General features: G+C 38.1%; 1 protein-coding gene across 10 annotated transcripts in view; it reads left to right on the top strand.

The window, feature by feature from the left end:
• MYO1D (myosin ID) overlaps positions 1-22,942 on the top strand; it is a 386,402-nt gene that overhangs the window by 100,815 nt on the left and 262,645 nt on the right. For all 10 annotated transcript variants that reach the window (XR_013535766.1, XM_008997098.5, XM_008997101.5 and 7 more), the window contains exons 2-8: positions 619-827; positions 2,797-2,890; positions 5,026-5,191; positions 7,260-7,313; positions 8,967-9,062; positions 19,180-19,296; positions 21,242-21,445. Coding sequence is in view for 9 of the 10 variants with exons in the window: in XM_008997098.5 (XP_008995346.1) it covers positions 619-827; positions 2,797-2,890; positions 5,026-5,191; positions 7,260-7,313; positions 8,967-9,062; positions 19,180-19,296; positions 21,242-21,445 (940 nt within the window). In the remaining variant the exon portion in view is untranslated. The remainder of the gene's footprint in view (positions 1-618; positions 828-2,796; positions 2,891-5,025; positions 5,192-7,259; positions 7,314-8,966; positions 9,063-19,179; positions 19,297-21,241; positions 21,446-22,942) is intronic.

Consider the following 22,942-nt stretch of genomic DNA (forward strand, 5'->3'; position numbering starts at 1 on the left):
TGTTTTCTGCAGCATTATTCATAGCTTCAGGAAGGAACAGGAATCATTGGATAAATAATGATATATCTGCACCTTGGAACTTCAGGCAGTCATAAAAAAATAAATTTGATTTATACCAGAAGTGTCTCCTCTGCCCTTCTCTCTGTTTTGGATTTTACTGTTTATGTTCATTTACTAGCATTTTAGTGAGATCCAAGAGCAAGAAAAAAATAACTGTATATGACAGTCCTCTTAATAATTGAAAATCTGACTAAGTGGATTTCAAGATCTTCTTTAACTTCTATTTATTTTCCTCCTGGAGCTCTGAGATTGTTTTCAACTCTTTAACTTTTGCATCTTCTTACCCTTCTGTGTTTTGGAAACAGGAAATCCCCAGCCCCAACAAGTTAAATTCTTCTTTCTTGCCTGGCTTTTAACCCCTACTGGTCTTTTCTACCAATGGCATCTGAAGAGGCACAGCCTCAAACATTCTCCCTTTAATTCAGAACCAGTGAAATGTCAGTTCAGAAATTATTCCTGGGATATTTGGACTTGCTTGGAAGTAAGAGATCCCCAGGACAGATACAGCATTTCCATATAACCGCAGCTATGTCTTCCTTTTCTTTTGCTTCTGTACAGATTTGAAAAAGGGCGCATCTATACATTTATTGGAGAAGTCGTCGTTTCTGTGAATCCTTACAAGTCGTTGAACATCTATGGGAGAGACACGATTGAGCAGTATAAAGGCCGTGAGCTGTATGAGAGACCGCCTCACCTTTTTGCTATTGCGGATGCTGCTTACAAGGCTATGAAGAGGCGATCAAAAGACACTTGTATTGTGATATCAGGTAACTGGAGGGGTCCCCTCTATTTCCGGAGTCAAAATGTGTTTATCTGATACACAAGAATCTGAACAATTGATTAAATCTTTTTTTAAAGGTAGAAGCCTGAGCAATTCTATAGGAGAGAGAAAAGTAATGAACATTAAATATCAAGTTTTTTGTATCATTTCAAATCATGCTCTAGTCTTAGTTCATTTACAAATACATATTACACTTCTGGCCAGTTTGTTAGATTGAGCTGACATGGAAAATGTTTCCATCTCAAACACCTAAAAGTAGTGGAGAGAATGTAATAACATTAAATAACAAAATGAAACCAAGAAAATGAAATGCTGAGGTGCGAAAATGAAGAATGAGCTCAAAATCAGACTAGTGCTTGGGAGCTAGTGTTGAGGGACCTACAGAGGCGTGGGGGCCAGAAATAAGCTTTCAGAGCTGGGGGGCTGAGCTTTATAAACCCCAGCAAGGAGGGAGATAGGCACGAGTTAGGCTGCAGACCTTCCATGCCTGAGAACTGGAGCCAAACTATCTACGTTAAGCTGAGCCCTTCAAGGACTCTGTGTAGTGAAATGGGGACAGGAAAAATATCTGTCCGCTGACCCAGAATGGCCTCTCCTAAACTGTGGGAATTTCTTCAGGTGCTAATAATACCTCACATTTGCACTGGTGGTTTTACGCTTTTAGAAACACTCTTATATTCGTTTCTATTTTGGTTAGTTAAACAACTCTCTGGTATGTAGAACAGTTATTTTTCTACTTTATAGATAAGAATACTAAAGGTCAGAGGAGTTAAGTAACTTAGTGTTGGAGTTCGAAAATTATGTCCTAGGACTATGTTTTATTAAAACAAATTATGAAAACAGTATTTCTGGGTTTTAAAGGGGAGAGTAAAAACAATTATATGAGTGTGTGGAGTAAAAGCAAAATGTTTCTTCCCCTTGAGTGCCTTAATGTTCCCAAGATTCCAACAGTAACAGCTGTTAACAGTTTAATTTTATCCTTTTATACATGTTCTCTGCATGTGCAAACACATATAGTCACAATTGCACATGTAACCATATTATAAATATATAATTATAGAATTATGTCTGTTGTTATGTAACTCATTTTTCCAATTAATAATATATAGTAAATATCTTTTCCTTGGTGTTTCTGTAGTGCTGGTGCGTTCTTTTTAACCATAGTGTAGTGTTCCATTTTAATAACTAAAGCATAATTTATCCAGTTATCTACTGATGGATATATAATTTCCAGATTTTAGCCACAACTTACAGTATAGTCTATAGAAGTATTTTAAAACCTTCAAACATTATTATTATTTGGTTATGTTAGTATTTTTTAGTATTTCCTTAGGAGAAATTTCTGCCAGTGGAATTTTGGAGTCAGAAGACAGACGCATTTAAAATTTTTATAGATAATTCGAAATTGATTCCTCTTTCCCCATACCCCAGCCATTATCCCAATTGTCATGTTTTTTCTATGATTCCTTCTGTCTGGAGCTTTCTGTTTTGTTTTTTTCACTAAAATTACTCTAAATTTAATTTTTTTTTAAGAATTATTTTGTTCCCTTTAAGATTAAAAGAAATTCTGCTGTAGAAAATGAGGTTCTATGAATTTAGTTGTGACCACTGTTTGAATCACTACCTTATTTCTTTTCTGCTAGACTTATGAGTCCCTGCCAAGTACTAAAACTTTAGTATTAGTTTACCACATTGGTACTTTTTTCCTAAGAAAATTTTTATTTATAGTCTACTTATTAGTTTTCTAATAGTTTTATTTTCTTTATCATATTCAGGTTTGTTAGAACCACTAACCATATCAAGGCAGGATGAAATAAAAAAGCAAAAAATGAAAGAGTGCAACATGAGGGATTTTAAGTGTTTAACTAGTATCAGATTTTTAAATTATTCTATTAAAAATTAGCTTACTTTTGGTTTAAATTATTACATTAAGCCCTGAACAATTTTTTCCTTAGGGGAAAGTGGAGCTGGCAAAACGGAAGCCAGTAAGTACATTATGCAGTATATTGCGGCCATCACCAACCCCAGTCAGAGAGCAGAGGTTGAAAGGTAAGGGCGCTCTAATAATGGGGAGGGATTCTTCTTGGCATGCCGTTTTCTCTAGAGGACTTGGCTAGGCCTAAACTCTAATACCTATGGGTTGAGCATTTTTTGATGATTAAGCTACTTTGATTCTCTTAAGTGCATGTTGTTTCTATACTTTTACTTATTTCACTATATCCATTTCTAGATTTGTTTTTAATAGAAAAATACTACTGTGGTAAGCTTTACCTAATTATGAGACCAAAAAATCATTACTCTGAAACAGCTGAAAATGTTCCCATCCTGGTTTATTACTGCTGACTTAAATGTGGTCAGCAGAGCTATTGTAATTTACATTGGTGGGTTTTATTGTTCCAGCTTTCACAGGTTTTCACCACATCAGGGTTTTTAAAAAATTGTATTCTGAGAGAAGTGGGACCCTGGAAGGCAGACTCATGCCTTCCCATCATCATCATTACAACATTCAGAACCTGCTGACAATGGAATTTCTGAACAGGATTCATTTTCTAAAAGGATTTTATGCCATACTGTCATGCTGCTCACAGGAAGATGAGTAATAAACCTGGTCTCTACTTTCTGGGGCCCAGCATTTAGGGGAGCAGCTGGCACATAGTATTTGCTTAACAAATACATAAGGGATAAATGGATGATAGCTATAAAGCAACAAGACTCAACTTTCTTATGTGGTGCAGCCTTTTTGAAGAGAGAAACTATTTTCCTCATTGGCTTTTTTGAAGCTCAGTACTAATTTAATAAAGAGTCCCACCTCATATACACATCACAATCTTCAGTTTTATGAATAGGAAGAAAGAATATTGGGTTGATATGAAAGAAGAGAATTTACACTCCACTGCCCCACGTGGCTTTTCTTCTTTTTATCATATTGAGCTGCATTGCTAGGTCAGGAGAGGCATTTTTCCTAATTGTAATATATCCCTGCTTCTTACTCTGACTTTACAATCTAGTTTGACAAGGACAAGGATATGTGTGAGTTTTCTTAATTTCCTTAGGAGCTCAGGAGAGCAACTAGATGAGAAATAAATTAATTTTACATCTACTGTAGCAGAGTAAGGCATATATAAATTTACTAGTCTTTCACAAACATATCACAAGCCGTTTCCACACACACACATATTTTTAAAATATGCCTTCATTTATGAGGTGATAAGGTTGAATGCTCCAGTATTAGTGGGAGTAACAGTGGGTCTGCTACATCAAGGTATTTCAGCGGCCAAAGTTGTTTCTGCAGGTATGCCTGTATAAGAGGAATTCTATCAGTGGAATAAAAATAAGGATAACTTCTAGCATGAAGTCAAAAATGTATCCATTGGGAGGGACTGCTCTAGAGAGAGTTAGCATTCGTTGAATAAAGAATGCATTAAATGACTGGTGCAAGGGAGAAATTCCATACAGCTTCAAACAAAATAATGAGCGATTTCTGAACTAGTAAAGATTAAGCTTATGATGTATAACTAAGTACAATAAAATTTCACAATTCCTGGTTTTATAAGCAAGTGCCTTAAAAATTGTATCGTTTTCTGTATCACCTATTCTCTTTTCAGAACACACCTTTTTAAAAAATTTTCTTTATGTAAATAAAATATATACATTTATAAAAGGAAAAACAAAAATTACAGAATTAAATCGAAGGTGTAAAGGTTCCCTGGAATCCTACCTTGCCCACCCCGTCAGTCTCCTGCCTACAAAACCTTAGTAAGGTGTGCTGATCCCTCCAGATTTTTAAGCATTTACTGACACGTGTGCTTGCACACACACACACACACACACACACAAACCACATGTGTACACACATATGCACACACAAGGATCCTACAATGCATGTTATTTGACAACTTGATTTTATATTTGTTACTATATGCTGGACATGTCCATGTGAGTACATATTGAAGTACTTCATTCTTCTTAGCACCTCTATAGTATTTCACTATATTGGGAAACAAAACTTTATTTTTATCCCTATTGGTGGACATTTAAGTTGTTTGGTTTTTTTTGATATTGCAAACGATGCTGGAGTCAGCATTTTTGTATAAATATTTGTATGTGTTTTAGCAAAGTCCAGGTTTTAAAAAATTCTAGTCTCTATAAGTTTTTATAATGACTTTCATTTATCTTTGTTAAAGAGTGAAGAATATGTTGCTTAAGTCCAACTGTGTTTTGGAAGCTTTTGGAAATGCCAAAACCAATCGTAATGACAACTCAAGCAGGTTTGGAAAATACATGGATATCAACTTTGACTTCAAGGGTGACCCTATTGGTGGGCATATCAATAACTACTTACTAGAAAAGGTAAAATGTGCTTAATTTCTGAGGGTAATGTTGTAAGTGCTGAATGTTTAAACAAATTATAGAATTTATTTTATTAAGTCAAAATAGCTTTAAATCCTATTCTCCCTTCTTGATTAGCTTTTTATGATAAGTTATTCTCCTTTTGTCTTCTATTCTTAGCACTTACAATGTCAAATTGGAAAAAGTTGAGGATTTTGTACATAGATTTAGGTATGCGTGTGAATGGATGGGGGCGCAGGTATGAGTGTTTGCCAACTGTTGGGTAATTTCAACCAAAAATCAATTTAAGACTAATCAGTTCTAGTCTTTTTATACATCACCATCCTCTATACATTTTAATTTTATGTATTAAAATTTTCTTCTAGTTTCTATTTGTTCATTGTTTTGTAGTAATGTATATGTACTTTGTGATCTTACATCCTAATTATGAAGTAAACTGTATTTGGTCAGTAAAAACTTAAAAATAGGCCCAATTTCTAGAGGATTCCAATTAAAACTTTCTTCTTGGGACCACCAGAGAGGTTATGTCTGGTTTTGTTTTGTGTTTTTTGAGACACGGTCTCACTCTGCCACCCGGGCTGGAGTGCAGTAGCGTGAACATAGCTTACTGCAGCCTCAACTCCCTGGGTTCAAGCGATCCTCCCACCTCAGCCTCCTGAGTAGCTGGGACCATAGGCATGGGTCACCACACCCATGTAATTTTTTTTTATTTTGTAGAGATGGGGTCTTCTGTGTTGCCCAGACTAGTCTCAAACTCTTAGGCTCAAGCAGCCCTCCTGTCTCAGTCTCCCAAAGTGCTGGAATTACAGGCATGGGCTGCTGCACCCAGCCAGTTGTGTCTTAACTAATCTTGATTATCTGTGGGCATGACTGCAAGAGAATACATAGAGTTCATTTTTACAGTTAAGCTTGTCCTTAACAAAATTAGGTCTCCACCCTGAATTTACACCGATCTAAGCTGACAGGTTTCTCAGTTAAGGGTTTCCTATCCCAATTAGGCCATAGCATCCTTTATGGCCATTTAATACAGTGTAATCTTTATTTTTGTTTGTTATTGAAGTCAGACTGTTAAGGAAATAAATCTATTATCAGAATCAGTCGAAAAAGGACAGGAGGCTGGGCACAGTGTCTCATGCCTATAAGCCCAGATTGTTGAGAATATTTCTCCCTAAGCATTCCTTCCTCTTCTCCCCACTTCTAATCCTTTGGGAGGTCGAGGTTGGGAGTTTGAGAGCAGCCTGACTAACATGGAGAAACCCTATCTCTACTAAAAATACAAAATTAGCCAGGTGTGGTGGCTCATGCCTGTAATCCCAGCTACTCAGGAGGCTGAGGCAGGAAAATCACATGAACCTGAGAGGCAGAGGTTGCCGTGAGCCAAGACTGTGCTGTTGTACTCCAGCCTGGGCAACAAGCATAAAACTCTGTTTCAAAACACAAAAAAAGAAAGAAAGAAAGAAAAGAAAAAGAAAAAGGACAGGAAATGCCAGGTATTATTATCAGTCTTTTTTCCAAAATGTTTCATGGATTCACTTTATGTATAATACATATTCAATCAAAAGGGTCCCTTTGAATGAATTCATATTTTGAACCCACTCCTAATAGCAGTATTTTTGGAATCATCTAAGACAGAGGTCCCTATGGATTGATCTTGCTCAACTGACTTTTATTACAGGATATAAGGGATTGCTCTTTGAAATGCCAGCAGACCCTGGGGAAAGGAATGTTGAGAATATTCCTCCCTAAGCATTCCTTCCTTTTCTCCCCATTTCTAATCCTTACCCCACCCCCAACCACCAAATTCTATCTTTAGGCTCCAAGTTAAAAAAATCAAAATAGCTTCGTTCTTCAGAAAGTTTTGGGGACCTCTATTAAGCAATAAAAAGAATTATCAAAGAATTGCAGGGGAAACCCCATAGAGAAGATCTATTCTTAGATGAGCATACAATCCAGGGGTCTTTAGGATTTTTAAATGCTCTGTAGATATAAGTTTCCCTAAGAAATTGACTACTGTTTTATTTTAGAGGCACATTTTCAGGCTAACCATTTTGATGTGTTTTTTTCTTAGTCTCGAGTGATTGTGCAACAGCCAGGAGAAAGAAGCTTTCATTCTTTCTACCAGGTTAGTAATCTGTTACACAGATAATTGATCATTAGCTCAGTTGTGCAGGAAATAAGTATTTGTGTCTTGAGCTTTCCTCCATCCTATGCGTCCCTAACCCTTCATTGGCCCCGCAGTACATCACGCATGCATGCACCACACACCTTGCCCTATGTGCTTAAGAGACCGGACAAGCGTGACTGTTCGACCCAGCTAGTAGGGGTTTACCCAACCAGATGACTGCCTTGGGTGAGCATCACCCATATTTTCTTGCAGTGTAGATAACACTTTAATGACTGTGAAAGCTTTTAAAATGGTACATTCTAAATTTTAAATTAATTTTTGTTGTATTTGGAATGAAGCTGTTGTTTCCATATTGGGAAGCAAATATATTCAGAGAAGGGAATACAAATTAGGTTTGTTTCACTCATATAGACTATAAAGCAGTATGATTACTTTTAAAAAACAATCCAGATTTATAACTTCAAGGGAGAATTGTCTTCTTTAATCCATCAAGTTTAGAAAAAAATTTGTGTATTTCTTTTGAAGAGTGCTTTTAGATTCTAAAGCATAATCTTTTAAATAGCCTTCCTGTTGGCAAGTCTTTACACTCAGCGAACAAGTATGATATATTATTGTTACTTTTTTTAAAGCCCAAGGTAATATAAATCCAGGCTAACAAATAATGTGGGGGATCAAATTAGGCAATATTGTTTTGGATTTTTAAGAAGTAAAACTATAAATTGATAAGATTGATTTCCATGTGTAGGCTGTCTCTGAAAGTAACTGAACGATGACAATATAATTGAATGTGATTCAGTTGAATAGGTAACTACTTTAATAGACACTACTCATTTGTATATGTAAGTTCTGGTTATTTGGTTTAAAAATCAATTTTTAAAGTCTGATAAGTAAACTTTTTAAGTAAACAAAAGTATACGGTTTAATTTAGAGAATTTAAACATAATATCTTCCAAAGACATATCTATATATAAAAGCACTATAAATATTGTATTTATGGTTCTGGGCAATTTGCCATGTTTTAAATAAGCTATTTTTCTACCAAATATAAAAGAGTTCTGTTTATTTCAGTAAACTGTGACTTTTTCCCAGTGTTTTTCCCACTTGGGTGAAACTATTAAAATTTATTATTATCCAACACTATGGTCATGGTTCCCCAAGCTGTCCTCCTTTCCTGAGAGGTACAGACTGATGAGGAGGCACTATTTGTTTCCAGTGTGATTCAGCATATGACTGTCTGCTGATGCTTCTTACTTCTGTAGCGATATTGTCTTTTTCTAAATTCTGAGACAGAACTATATCCTGTCTATAATGAGGCTGCTAAGCAAGTGAGCACCACAGAGCATAGGATCCTGTTTTACAAATGGCGGCATTTAAAGCAAGAACCTTTTATGCCAGTTATATTGTGAATGAGATGAGACATTTTCAAAGTAATTTTCTTTGTGACTGCATAACATTCTCTGTAACTGATAACATTGAGCCCTTTTACCTTCAGGGTTTTAAAAAAACAAAAACAAAAAACTTCTTCAAAGCTAGAAACAGGAAGACATAAGTGAGTTAAGCCCAGAAAATGAATAAAAGCCAGATTACACTAAGTTAATGTTTTGTTCAATGTATGTCTGGACAGCTTATTTCTAATTACATATTTTTCAGCTACTCCAAGGAGGTTCAGAGCAGATACTACGCTCTCTACATCTCCAGAAATCCCTTTCATCGTACAGCTATATACATGTGGGAGCTCAATTAAAGGTGAGAATTTCCTCTTTGAGACTGCTCAGATATAAAATCAATCAAAGAATCAGAAGAGGCATGCAATAATTATCTGATTGATTGAGCCTGCTGCCTTTAGGCAAATAAATGTCTCTTTTATTCTGTTCTATTTTTTTAAATTCTCGACAGAAATTCAGTGCATTTTTGAATCAGCAACTTTGCTTAAGATCAATTCCAATATTTTATCACCATCTGACAGGAAAGAAGTTTTTTCTATGTTCAATCTTTTATTTTAATTTCTAATCCTATCTCTATTCCTTTTGACACTATAAAAATATTAATAGGACTAGGAAGTCTACCTCCTAAGAAGACTTCGTATGATTTGGCCAAAGGCAAGTTAGTAAGACAAAATTAAAATGTACTTTGATTCTGCATTCACAGTTTGTTCAAATATTAATTTTGATGTACCCTAGAAATAGTTTTGTGCCACTTGAGGCATTTCTATTCAGCTTTCAAGTTTTTCCATTTTTTCCCTTTTCTTGCATGCAGACACGTGCATACACTTATATAAAGGCATATTCTTACTCTTTTATTTCTGATTCATTTTCTGTTAGTAATTTTACAACTAATTCTAATAATAGTTTGTTGATAATAATTACACTATTATCCTATTTTGTAGAAGGGAAGATATATAAATGTATAGAATAAAATATGGTAGGATATAGATCACAGTATTGTTTATTCTGGGTGGGTGAGATTATAGATATTTGTGTTCTGTTTTTCCTTATTTAAAAAAATTCTATAATAAAAATTTATGGCTTTCATAGGGAAGAAATAAAAGAAACTGTAAAGAAAAAAATCTAAAATATGGAAGATATTTCTTTATTAATCAAAGAAAATTATACCTGCATTACTAGTTTAGCTGTACTTTTATTGCTGTGCATAGAAATTAATAATATTTTAGTTTTTGCACTTAATTTTCCATTATTTGACATTTAGGCTATAACAACTTTACTTTTACAGTCATCTAAGAGCAGGAATATTTGGCTGAAAATGAATTAAAAACAAAAGACAGGGCACAGTGGCTCACGCATTAATCCCAGCACTTTGGGAGGCCGAGGCAGGCAGATCACCTGAGGTTGGGAGTTCGAGACCAGCCTGACCAACATGGAGAAATCCTGTCTCTACTAAAAATACAAAATCAGCCAGACGTGGTGGCGCATACCTGTAATCCCAGCTACTCGGGAGGCTGAGGCAGGAGAATAGCTTGAACCCAGGAGACAGAGGTTGCAGTGAACCGCGATCATGCCACTGCGATCCAGCCTGGGCAACAAGAGTGAAACTCCATCTCAAAAAAAATTAATAAAATAAAAACAAAAAACAGTAAAGGGCAACACTTCAACTCTCTGAGAACTAGCCAGAGGCACTTAAAGATGTGTAAAGAATTGTAGAGTCAATACCTGGAAAGCCAGTGACTGGGAATTTTTTTTCAATCACATTGTCTTATTGACTAAGTTACTTTTGACCAAGTCATGTAGAGTCTCTACAGAAAGCAAGTATTAATAGCCTTTTTTCCAGGTTGAATTTAGCTTAGATTCCCTTTTTATAAAAAATTTTCCATTTCTGCTTTCCCTGCTTTTTTTTTTTCCTTCCTAAGAAAAACAAAGAAATAATAAATGATCATAGTCAAAACCTAAAATAGAAACCAAAAGGAAACAAAAACTAACTCTTACCATACAGAGATAATTCTTGATAATGGTTTGTGTCTTTATTTATTTATTGCATTTTAGGTTTTGGGGTACATGTGCAGAACATGCAAGATAGTTGCATAGGTACACACATGGCAGTGTGTTCTGCTGCCTTCCTCCCCTTCACCCACATTTGGCATTTCTCCCCAGGCTATCCCTCCCCAGCTCCCCCCCGCACTGTCCCTCCCCTATTCCCCCCAATAGACCCCAGTGTGCAGTACTCCCCTCCCTGTGTCCACGTGTTCTCATTTTTCATTACCCGCCTATGAGTGAGAATATGCGGTATTTCATTTTCTATTCTTGTGTCAGTTTGCTGAGAATGATGTTCTCCAGATTCATCTATGTTCCTACAAAGGACACGAACTCATCATTTTTGATTGCTGCATAATATTCCATAGTGTATATGTGCCACATTTTCCCAGTCCAGTCTATCATCGATGGGCATTTGGGTTGGTTCCAGGTCTTTGCTATTATAAACAGTGCTGCAGTGAACATTCGTGTGCATGTGTCCTTATAGTAGACCGATTTATAGTACTTTGGATATATACCCAGTGATGGAATTGCTGGGTCAAATGGCATTTCTATTTCTAGGTCCTTGAGGAATCGCCACACTGTCCTCCACAATGGTTGAACTAATTTACACTCCCACCAGAAGTGCAAAAGTGTTCCTATTTCTCCACATTCCTCTCCAGCATCTGTTGTCCCCAGATTTTTTAATGATCGCCATTCTAACTGGCATGAGATGGTATCTCAATGTGGTTTTGATTTGCATCTCTCTAATGACCAGTGATGATGAGCATTTTTTTATATGTTTGTTGGCCTCATGTATGTCTTCTTTTCTAAAGTGTCTGTTCATATCCTTTGCCCATTTTTGAATGGGCTTGTTTGTTTTTTTCCTGTAAATCTGTTTGAGTTCTTTGTAAATTCTGGATATCAGCCCTTTGTCAGATGGGTAAATTGCAAAAATTTTTTCCCATTCTGTTGGTTGCCGATTCACTCTAGTGACTGTTTCTTTTGCCGTGCAGAAGCTGTGGAGTTTGATTAGGTCACAATTTGTCTATTTTGGCTTTTGTTGCCAATGCTTTTGGTGTTTTGGTCATGAAGTACTTGCCTACTCCTTTTTCCTGAATGGTTCTGCCTAGATTTTCTTCTAGGGTTTTTATGGTGCCAGGTCTTATGTTTAAGTCTTTAATCCATCTGGAGTTAATTTTAGTGTAAGGTGTCAGGAAGGGGTCTAGTTTCTGCTTTCTGCACATGGCTAGCCAGTTTTCCCAACACCATTTATTAAACAGGGAATCCTTTCCCCATTGCTTGTTTTTGTCAGGTTTATCAAAGATTATATGATTGTAGATATGTTGTGTTGCCTTCGATGCCTCTGTTCTGTTCCACTGGTCTATATCTCTGTTTTGGTACCAGTACCATGCTGTTTTGATTACTGTAGCCTTGTAGTATAGTTTGAAGTCAGGTAGTGTGATGCCTCCTGGTGTGTTCTTTTTGCTTAGAATTGACTTGGCTATGCGGGCTCTCTTTTGGTTCCATATGAAGTTCATGGTGGTTTTTTCCAGTTCTGTGAAGAAGGTCATTGGTAGCTTGATGGGGATAGCGTTGATTCTGTAAATTACTTTGGGCAGTATAGCCATTTTCACAATATTGATTCTTCCTAACCATGAACATGCAATGTTTCTCCATCTGTTTGTGTCCTCCTTTATTTCGTTGAGCAGTGGTTTGTAGTTCTCCTTGAACAGGGCCCTTACGTTCCTTGTAAGTTGTATTTCTAGGAATTTTATTCTTTTTGTAGCAATTGTGAATGGCAGTTTGTCCTTGATTTGGCTCTCTTGAAGTCTGTTATTGGTGTATAGGAATGCTTGTGATTTTTGCACATTGATTTTATATCCTGAGACTTTGCTGAAGTTGCTTATCAGTTTCAGGAGTTTTTGGGCTGAGACGATGGGGTCTTCTAGGTATACTATCATGTCATCTGCAAATAGAGACAATTTGGCTTCCACCTTTCCTATTTGAATACCCTTTATTTCTTTTTTTTTTTTCTGATTGCTCTGGCTAGAACTTCCAGTACTATATTGAATAGGAGTGGTGAAAGATGGCATCCTTGTCTAGTGCCAGATTTAAAAGGGAATGCTTCCAGTTTTTGCCCATTCAGTATGATGTTGGCTGTTGGTTTGTCATAAATAGCTTTTATTACTTTGAGATACGTTCTGTCAATACCGAGTTTATTGAGGGTTTTTAGCATAAAGGGCTATTGAATTTTGTCAAATGCCTTCTCTGCGTCAGTTGAGATAATCATGTGGTTTTTGTTTTTGGTTTTGTTGATGTGGTGAATTAAGTTTATAGACTTGCTTATGTTGAACCAGCCTTGCATCCCCGGGATGAATCCTACTTGATCATGATGGATAAGTTTTTTGATGTGCTGTTGCAATCGGTTTGTCAGTATTTTATTAAAGATTTTTGAATCTCTGTTCATCATGGATATTGGCCTGAAGTTTTCTTTTCTTGTTGAGTCTCTGCCGGGTTTTGGTATCAGGATGATGTTGGTCTCATAAAATGATTTGGGAAGGATTCCCTCTTTTTGGATTATTTGGAATAGTTTCAGAAGGAATGGTACCAGCTCCTCTTTGTGTGTCTGGTAGACTTCGGCTGTGAACCCATCTGGACCTGGACTTTTTTTGTGTGGTAGGCTCTAAATTGCTGCCTCAACTTCAGACCTTGTTATTGGTCTATTCATAGTTTCGGCTTCCTCCTGGTTTAGGCTTGGGAGGACACAGGTGTCCAGGAATTTATCCATTTCTTCCAGGTTTACTAGTTTATGTGCATAGAGTTGTTTGTAGTATTCTCTGATGATGGTTTGAATTTCTGTGGAATCTGTGTTGATTTCCCCTTTATCATTTTTTATTGCATCTATTTGGTTCTTCTCTCTTTTCTTTGTTATCAGTCTGGCTAGTGGTCTGTCTATTTTGTTGATCTTTTCAAAAAACCAACTCTTGGATTTACTGATTTTTTTGAAGAGTTTTTCGTGTCTCTATCTCCTTCAGTTCTGCTCTGATCTTAGTTATTTCTTGTCTTCTGCTAGGTTTTGAGGTTTTTTGATCTTGCTCCTCTTGCTCTTTCAATTTTGACGATAGGGTGTCAATCTTGGATCTCTCCACTCTTCTCATGTGGGCACTTATTGCTATATATTTTCCTCTGGAGACTGCTTTAAATGTGTCCCAGAGATTCTGGTATGTTGTGTCTTTGTTCTCGTTGGTTTCGAAGAACTTCTTTATTTCTGCCTTCATTTCATTGTTTATCCAGTCAACATTCAAGAGCCAGTTGTTCCATTTCCGTGAAGCTGTGCGGTTCTGAGTTAGTTTCTGAATTCTGAGTTCTAGCTTGATTGCACTATGGTCTGAGAGACTGTTTGTTATGATTTCAGTTGTTTTGCATTTGCTGAGGAGTGCTTTACTTCCAATTATGTGGTCAATTTTAGAGTAGATGTGATGTGGTGCTGAGAAGAATGTATATTCTGTGGATTTGGGGTGGAGAGCTCTGTAAATGTCTATCAGGTTTGCTTGTTCCAGGTCTGAGTTCAAGCCCTGGATATCCTTGTTAATTTTCTTTCTGGTTGATCTGTCTAATATTGACAGTGGAGTGTTAAAGTCTCCCACTATTATTGTGTGGGAGTCTAAGTCTCTTTGTAAGTCGTTAAGAACTTGCCTTATATATCTGGGTGCTCCTGTATTGGGTCCATATATATTTAGGATCGTTAGCTCCTCTTGTTATTTCGATCCTTTTACCATTATGTAACAACCTTCTTTGTCTCTTTTGATCTTTGTTGCTTTAAAGTCAATTTTATCAGAGATGAGAATTGCAACTCCTGCTTTATTTTGCTGTCCATTTGCTTGGTAAATCTTCCTCCATCCCCTTATTTTGAGCCTTTGTGTATCCTTGCCTGTGAGATGGGTTTCCTGGATACAGCACACCGATGGGTTTTGGTTTTTTATCCAATTTGCCAGTCTGTGTCTTTTGATTGGTGCATTTAGCCCATTTACATTTAGGATTAATATTGGTATGTGTGAATGTGATACTGCCATTTTGATGCTAGCTGGCTGTTTTGCCCATTAATTGATGCAGATTCTTCATTTTGTTGATGCTCTGTAGCATTTGGTATGTTTTTTGAATGGCTGGTACTAGTTGTGCCTTTCTATGTGTAGTGCCTCTTTCAGGAGCTCTTGTAAAGCAGGCCTGGTGGTGACAAAATCTCTGAGTACTTGCTTGTTCTCAAAGGATTTTCTTTTCCTTCACTTATGAAGCTCAGTTTGGCTGGATATGAAATTCTGGGTTGAAGTTCTTTTCTTTAAGGATGTTGAATACCGGCCCCCACTCTCTCCTGGCTTGTAGCGTTTCTGCCAAGAGATCTGCTATGAGTCTGATGGGCTTCCCTTTGTGGGTGACCCGACCTTTCTCTCTGGCTGTCCTTAGTATTTTCTCCTTCATTTCAACCCTGGTGAATCTGACGATTATGTGCCTTGGGGTTGCTCTTCTTGCGGAATATCTTTGTGGTGTTCTCTGTTTTTCCTGGACTTGACTGTTGGCCTGCCTTGCTAGGTTGGGGAAATTTTCCTGAATAATATCCTGAAGAGTATTTTCCAGCTTGGATTCATTCTCTTTGTCACATTCTGGTACACCTATCAAACGTAGGTTAGGTCTCTTCACATAGTCCCACATTTCTTGGAGACTTTGTTCATTCCTTTTTGCGCTTTTTTCTCTAATCTTGGGTTTCTCATTTTATTTCATTGAGTTGATCTTCGACTTCTGATATCCTTTCTTCTGCATGGTCTATTCGGCTGTTGAAACTTGTGCATGCTTCACCAAGTTCTCATGTTGTGTTTTTCAGCTCCTTCAATTCATTCATATTCCTCTCTAAGTTGTCCATTCTCGTTATCATTTCCTCAAATCTTTTTTCAAGGTTCTTAGTTTCTTTGCATTGATTTAGAACATGTTCTTTTAGCTCACGGAAGTTTCTCATTACCCACCTTCTGAAGTCTGATTCCGTCATTTCATCACACTCATTCTCTGTCCAGCTTTGTTCCCTTGCTGGTGAGGAGTTTTGGTCCTTTGTAGGAGGTGAGGTGTTTTGGTTTCGGGTGTTTTCCTCCTTTTTGTGCTGGTTTCTTCCCATCTTTGTGGGTTTATTCACCTGTTGTTTGAGTAGTTGCTGACTTTTTGATTGGGTCTCTGAGTGGGCGCCCAGATTGTTGATGATAAAGTATTTCTGTTACTTAGTTTTCCTTCTAACAGTCTAGCCCCTCTGCTGTAGGACTTCTGAGGTCCACTCCAGGCCCTGCTTGTCTGGGGTACACCTGTAGCAGCTGCGGAACAGTAAGGGGTGCTACCAGTTTCTTCTTCTGCTATCTTTGTCCCAGAATGATGCCCGCCAAATGTCAGTCTGATCAGTCCTTTTTGAGGTGACTCTTTGGATATACAGGTGTCAGGGAGCTGCTTGAGGAGGCGGTCTGTACTTTATAGGAGTTCAAGTGCTGAGCCATGAGCTCCGTTGATCATTCAGGGCGGTTAGGCCAGTACGTTTAAGTCTGCTGCAGCACAACTCATAAAACCCCTTTGTTCCTCAGATGCTCTATTTCAGGGAGTTAGAGCTTTCTTTGTGAGTATCCATTGCACCTTCCTGCCCAGCTAGGAGGCAGTCTAGTCACTATTTGCCTGTCAAGGCTCCGCCGTGCTGCCGCGGGCTCCACCCTGTTGGCGGAGTCTCTCTGTTAGGGCGGGTTGCCTGAGCAATGGCAGGCTGGTCAGCAATGGGAGTGTACCTCAGTAGGGGCGGTATGCCTCAGTAATGGCGGACGCCCCTCCCCCACCGAGCTGCACCGTCCTGAGCTGCACCGTCCTGGGTTCGGCTGTGCCTGCAGTGAAACTCTCAACCCCTAGCGTTTCGAATCACCGTTTTGTTTGTCCCTGTGGGGGTGGGACCCACCGAGCCTGATCACCTGGCTCCCTGCCTCAGAGCCCTCTTTTTTTTTTTTTTTTTTTTTTTTAAGTTTAACGGTAGACTCTCTCCCAGGTGTTTCAGTCGGCTGCTGATATGGCACCAGGATCTGTGTGATTTCCCATGCAGCTACCCACTGCGCCAGCTCAAACGTCTCTTCCCGGTAATCTCCTGGTCTGGCTCACCATCCAAGTCCCATTTAATCGGATGGATGTGCTAATCTGCCCTCCCAAATCTCAGATTGCCGGTTTAACAGGGCATCCAGACCAGTGCGTTCTGTGCGGAGTGCCGCTGAGCTGCGGCGCCGGCCGAAATAGGCCACGCAGTCTTAACAGCTGCGCTGGCGTCCCATGTCTCTCCTACACCTGGGAATTTCCCCGTTCTGTGGGCAACAAAGATCCGTCTGGAAATGCGGATTGAACTCACCCTCTGCATCTTCACTGAGAGCTGCAATCCTGATTTGCTCCTACTGCGCCATCTTGGCAGTCCCCCCCTTGTGTCTATATTTATAAGTGGAATCGTACAAGAAATCCTGATTAAATCTGCTTTTATTCTATCTTTCCATGCAAACAAATATAAACTAATGTAATAACTAATATAACTGTAAAGTATTTCACTATCTGAATCTCAACCAGTCCTAAAATGCAAGAATTACATACAGTTAAGATATTTTGGGTTGCAATTAAAAGTCTCTAAAAACAATAAGAAACTTAATTATGTAGCATAACAAGAAACCATGAGATGGGACAATTTCAGAATTAGTTTATTCTGAAATTAACTAATGCCTTAACCATGTTGTTAGGAACCCAAGTATTTTTGTGGTTGTTTCCCCAGGTTACAGCTCTGCCACACATAGTGGACAGCTTTGTCCTCTTAGGCTGGTTTTCCTTGCAGTCACAAAACGTCATCAGAAGTTCCAGGAGTCACAGGCAAAGGAGATGTTCATGGCTTATTTCTTTTTATAAGCTAGGGAAACCTCTCCAGAACCCACCTTCACTCATCCCCCATAAACACTTTCCCACATATTGTATTGATCAGAACAGCATCCCATGCCTGTGGCTAACCAATCATTTGGTAAGGGAAATAAGATCACTCTGATGACTTTAGACCAGTGAAGATTTGCCGCTTGAGGCTAGGTAGATGCCAGTCACAAAGGACATGCACACTTAGAGAGGAGTAAACAAATCAGGGTTCAATCGGCAAGAAAGAAATGGGGTTAGAGGATGACTGTTAGGTCAGCAGCCAACAGCTCCTCACAGTAGGACATTTAGATTTTGTTTATCCAGTTACTTTCCAATTTCTACATGCTTGCAGTTTATAATCATAGTAATATCTGATACTGCTGAGTGTTTTTTTTTAGTGCTGGTACTAGGGAGATGCTTTATATAAATCCTCATTTAATCCTGACAACCATCCTGTAAAATATATGTTATTATGCCCATTTTATTTGTGAGGGAATTGAGGTTCAATGAGGTTAAGTATCTTGCCCAGGATAAAAACCAAAAACAAACACCTAGGAGGAGGAGGGGCTTGCCTGGTTGTCTCCTGCACACTAGAAGAACTTGTACTTACCAGGCAGAGAGGTCCCTTCCAGAGCGCTTCCTCAACAAGTGAGCATCAGGCCAGGTCTCTGTATCCTGACAAGAGGGGAAACTCACCAAGGAAAGGATTGGTCAGGACTCTGTGGCTGCTGCTGTGGTAAAACTAATATAAATGGTTACTATTGCTTTATTGTGAATTTCTGTTTACACACTTGTATTTCCAATGTAATGGCCACAGCTCTTTAAGGGCAGGTGCTTCATCTTTGAGCTGCCTATACCAGTTAGTAGAGCTGACTTACCAAACACTTATCAAGTGAGTGAATGAAGTTGTAGTCCTAGACTATTTAATACCTTACTGAATGACGGAGGCTGACTCTTTTGCTTTTAAGGGCCCGCCTTTTCTTACATGGGAAATAAATTGCCTGATTATACAAAAGTGAAGTGTCACTGCCAGCCTAAACAAGACAACTGTGGAACAAAGAGCCACAAACAATAGTAGCCAAGCATGTATCTTGGAGGCTCCCACATTCAGCACTTCCAGTTGCGATCTCACATCCCATGCTGTTGCCTTCACGGATCATGGAGTGGGGATTGGCTTCTGTGGGCCAGCTCAGGACTTGCTCCCTCACTGAAGGTTCCAGAAAAGGGCACAGTGCTTTTTTTTTAGGTGATGGCTTTCACACACAAGTGGGCTGTGTACGTGCTGAATTATGTTGCCACTCCTGAAATGATTTTTATTTTCTCTGGAGACTTACCATCCCCTATAGTGATTTACTATGAAGGCAAAACCTTGGCATTATTTAGTTTTATAATTGTTGAATTTTAATGCTCATATGAAATGTCTGTGACAAGTTTCCCATTTTTATCCCCAGTCTTCTATCAATGATGCTGCTGAATTCAAAGTTGTTGCTGATGCCATGAAAGTCATTGGCTTCAAACCTGAGGAGATCCAAACAGTGTATAAGATTTTGGCTGCCATTCTGCACTTGGTGAGTAGGGACACCTCTCAAAATATATTGTCTTCTGGTGGGAACAGGATGCTTTCTCAGAAGATTTTGTTTTGTGTTTTCCCTGTAGATTTAAAAAGTATTCAGAGAAAAATTTCTACATGTTTTGAAGAAATTACTGTGTCTGTGGTTCTTGCTATCAGGTTATAATGTTATGAGGGATTTTCCAAGCCACTATAGGATTGAAGGCTACAACTTCAGTTAATTGTCCTACTGGTATTGTCAAACTTTGAACTGGTTAATCTTAAGGATAAAAGAATTCAGTAGCAATGTGACTACTAGTGGTATAAATTTCTAGTGGCATTTGAAACACAGAATCATAGGTTATCAGAACTGTATTTTTGATCATCTCATTTTACAGGTTGGGAACTGACCCTGATGGGTGGCCTGACTGCCTCAAAGGCACAGCCAGCTCATCCCAGAGCCAAGACCATTGACCACGTTGGCAGACTCATGGGCTACTTGTTGCCCACTATACCACACTGAACTTAGATGTGAAGAACTGTTTGTCAGATTTGTTCTGTAACCATTTATGTAATTAGAGATATTTAAAATACACTAAACATATACTCTTACAATATAAGTGACAACATGGATTCAAATCTGGAATAAAAATTACCTTTCACTTAATATAGCAAGATTTAACTCTAAATGAATCAGGAATGTGCAGGATCTATATGAAAAATGTTATATAGCAATATAAACAATAAATGTTCCTGATTAGGAAGACTTTAGTATTATAAACTGTCTTATCTGTTTGTAGTTTTTAAATACAGTGTAGCAATCTTTAAATACAGTGTAGCAATCCCTTTCAGAATCCAAACAGGAATTTTATTTTGTTTTTAACTTGATCTATTGATTATAGAATTTACCTGGAAAAAGATCAAATAAAATATGTGAAAGAAGCATCGTGTAGAGTAAGGTGAGGGAGGAGAGGGAACATGATAAGTTCTACAAAACTTAAAATGATAGTAAAAGCTATAGTACTTTATAACTTTTTGTACATATTCAGCACCAGATCAACAGATGAATCAACTGATTAGTTAATGTGCTGGGCATTTGGTAGATGGTTAATAAGTATTTATTGCTTATTGAATGAGTGGAATACAAATAGACTCAAACACTTGAGGAAATTAAACATATTTAAAAGGTGACATTTCAGCTGGACAGGGTTGCTCACACCTGTAATCCCAGCACTCTGGAAGTTTTGAGGTGAACCGATTACTTGAGCCCAGGAATTCAAGACCAGCCCGGGCAACATGGCAAAACCCCATCTATAAAAAAATACAAAAGTTAGCTGAGCATGGTGGCACACATCTGTAGTCCCAGCTATTTAGAGGGGCTGGGGTGGAAGGATTGCTTGAGTCTGGGACATTGAGGCTGCAGTGAGCTGTGATACACCACTGCATTCCAGCCTTGGTGACAGACCCTTTCTCAAAAAAAAAGATGACATTTCAAATCAGAAAAAGCTAGGTTATTCAATAAATCCTGTTGGAGCAACTAACCATGCGAAAAATGAAGTTAGATTCTTACTTGACATCATATACCAAAATAAATTGTGGATGGATTAAAAAGTTAAAAAAAAAACTATAAAAGCATTAGAAGAAAACTTCAAATGCTCATAAACCCTTTGGAGTAGGAATGGTCTAAGCTGACACCAAAGAAAGAGAGACCTAAGGCAAAAGATTCATAGATTTGATTACTTTAAAATGTAAAACTTCTATCTATCAAAAACATACACTGAAAGTGAAAAGATAGATGAATGTCTGGAGAAGGGAAAAAAGTAGATGAAATACTCTGTTTTTACATGTTGAGATGTATAATGTATTTAGGAAAATAGGTAGAAACAAGGTCACTTGAATTACATTTTACATTGGCAAATATATTCTTGACATAATGTCTCATTTTTTTTTCACTTTTGATACAGGGAAATTTACAATTTGTAGTAGATGGTGACACGCCTCTTATTGAGAATGGGAAAGTAGTATCTATCATAGCAGAATTGCTCTCCACTAAGACAGACATGGTTGAGAAAGCCCTTCTTTACCGGACCGTGGCCACAGGCCGTGACATCATCGACAAGCAGCACACAGAACAAGAGGCCAGCTACGGCAGAGATGCCTTCGCCAAGGTGAGTGTATAACTGACCCTCTGTCGCCTGGTGTTGACTGCAGTTGCAGTTTGAGTGCAATCCTGTGAGGATGTATTCAGACATTCTTAAAAGAGGGTTAAGGCTTTTAGAAACCATAATGATATTTTTTGGCCATCGAAGTGTCAATAAAACTCCCAGATGTAAGCATCACTGCCAGAAAAGGTTCTGAGAAGAGCAGAAGCTGACTGGGGGCAGCACTCATGAGGGCCTCCTGTGCATGGCCCCTTTCATGGCCTCCTGTGCTGCTTCTCTCACTCAGTAATGCGTCACCAGAGTCAACTGACTGAGCTCTGATCCATTCTTTTTTTTTTCTGTTTTACTTATTTTTAATTGACAGATAATAGTTGTATATGTTTGTGGGTACAATGGGATATTTCAGGACATGTACACATTGTGGAATGATTAGATCAGGCTAATTAGCATACCTCTTACCCCACCTACTCATCATTTATTTGTGGTGAGGACATTTAAAATTTACTCTTAGCAATTTGAAACAATATTATTAATATTGTTATTAACAGCAGTCACCATGCTTTGCAGTGGATCACCAGAAATTATTCTTCCTGTCTATCTGAAACGTCTCACACTTTCTCCATCCACCCACCTCCTCTAGCCTCTGGTAATCACCATTCTATTCTCTGCTTCTATGAGTTTGACTTTTTCAGATTCCATATAGGTGAGATTACACAGTATCTGTTTTTTTGTGCCTGGCTTATTTCACTTAGCATAATGTCCTCCAGGTCTGTGTACCAAGTCTGCAGTGATAGCACCACAATTCATTTAGCCATCTTCCTCTTAAATCATCCACTTTGCTTCCCTTTTTTGCCACTGCGAACAATGCTGTTTGTCTTTATACATCTATGCTTCCACAGTAATGCTTTTATTTCAATTGGATGGATTCCCAAGAGTGAGCTTCTCAGGTCAAAGGGTATACTTATCTTATTTTTATGTTTTGAGATGGAGTCTTGCTCTGTCATCCAGGCTGGAGTGCAGTGGCATGATCTCGGCTCACTGCAACCTCCATCTCCCAGTTCAAATGATTCTTCTGCCTCAGCCTCCCAAGTAGCTGGGATTATGGGAGTGTGCCACCATGCCCAGCTAATTTTCTGTATTTTTAGTAGAGACAAGGTTTCACCATGTTGACCAGGCTGGTCTCAAACTTCTGACCTCAGCAATCTACCTGCATCAGCCCCCAAAGTGCTGGGATTATAGGCATGAGCCATGGTGCCTGGCTGTATATGTATTTTAAACTTTAAATTTACTGATTTTATGGCTGCACAGTAATAGTTCATTGTTAATTTCATTACTAGTATATTTGAGCATATTATATTTTTGTAGAGTGTTTAAACATAGTCTAAGAATTGCCTCAGTATATCTTTTGTACATTTTTCTTTGGAGCTGTTCTCTTTTTATTGTCAATTTCCAAGTGTTCTTAGTATATCATATTTAACCCTTTGTTTATTGTCTGTGTAGCAA

The sequence above is a fragment of the Callithrix jacchus genome, chromosome 5 (genome assembly GCF_049354715.1).
Source record: "Callithrix jacchus isolate 240 chromosome 5, calJac240_pri, whole genome shotgun sequence".
In the NCBI taxonomy this organism is placed as follows: domain Eukaryota; kingdom Metazoa; phylum Chordata; class Mammalia; order Primates; family Cebidae; genus Callithrix; species Callithrix jacchus.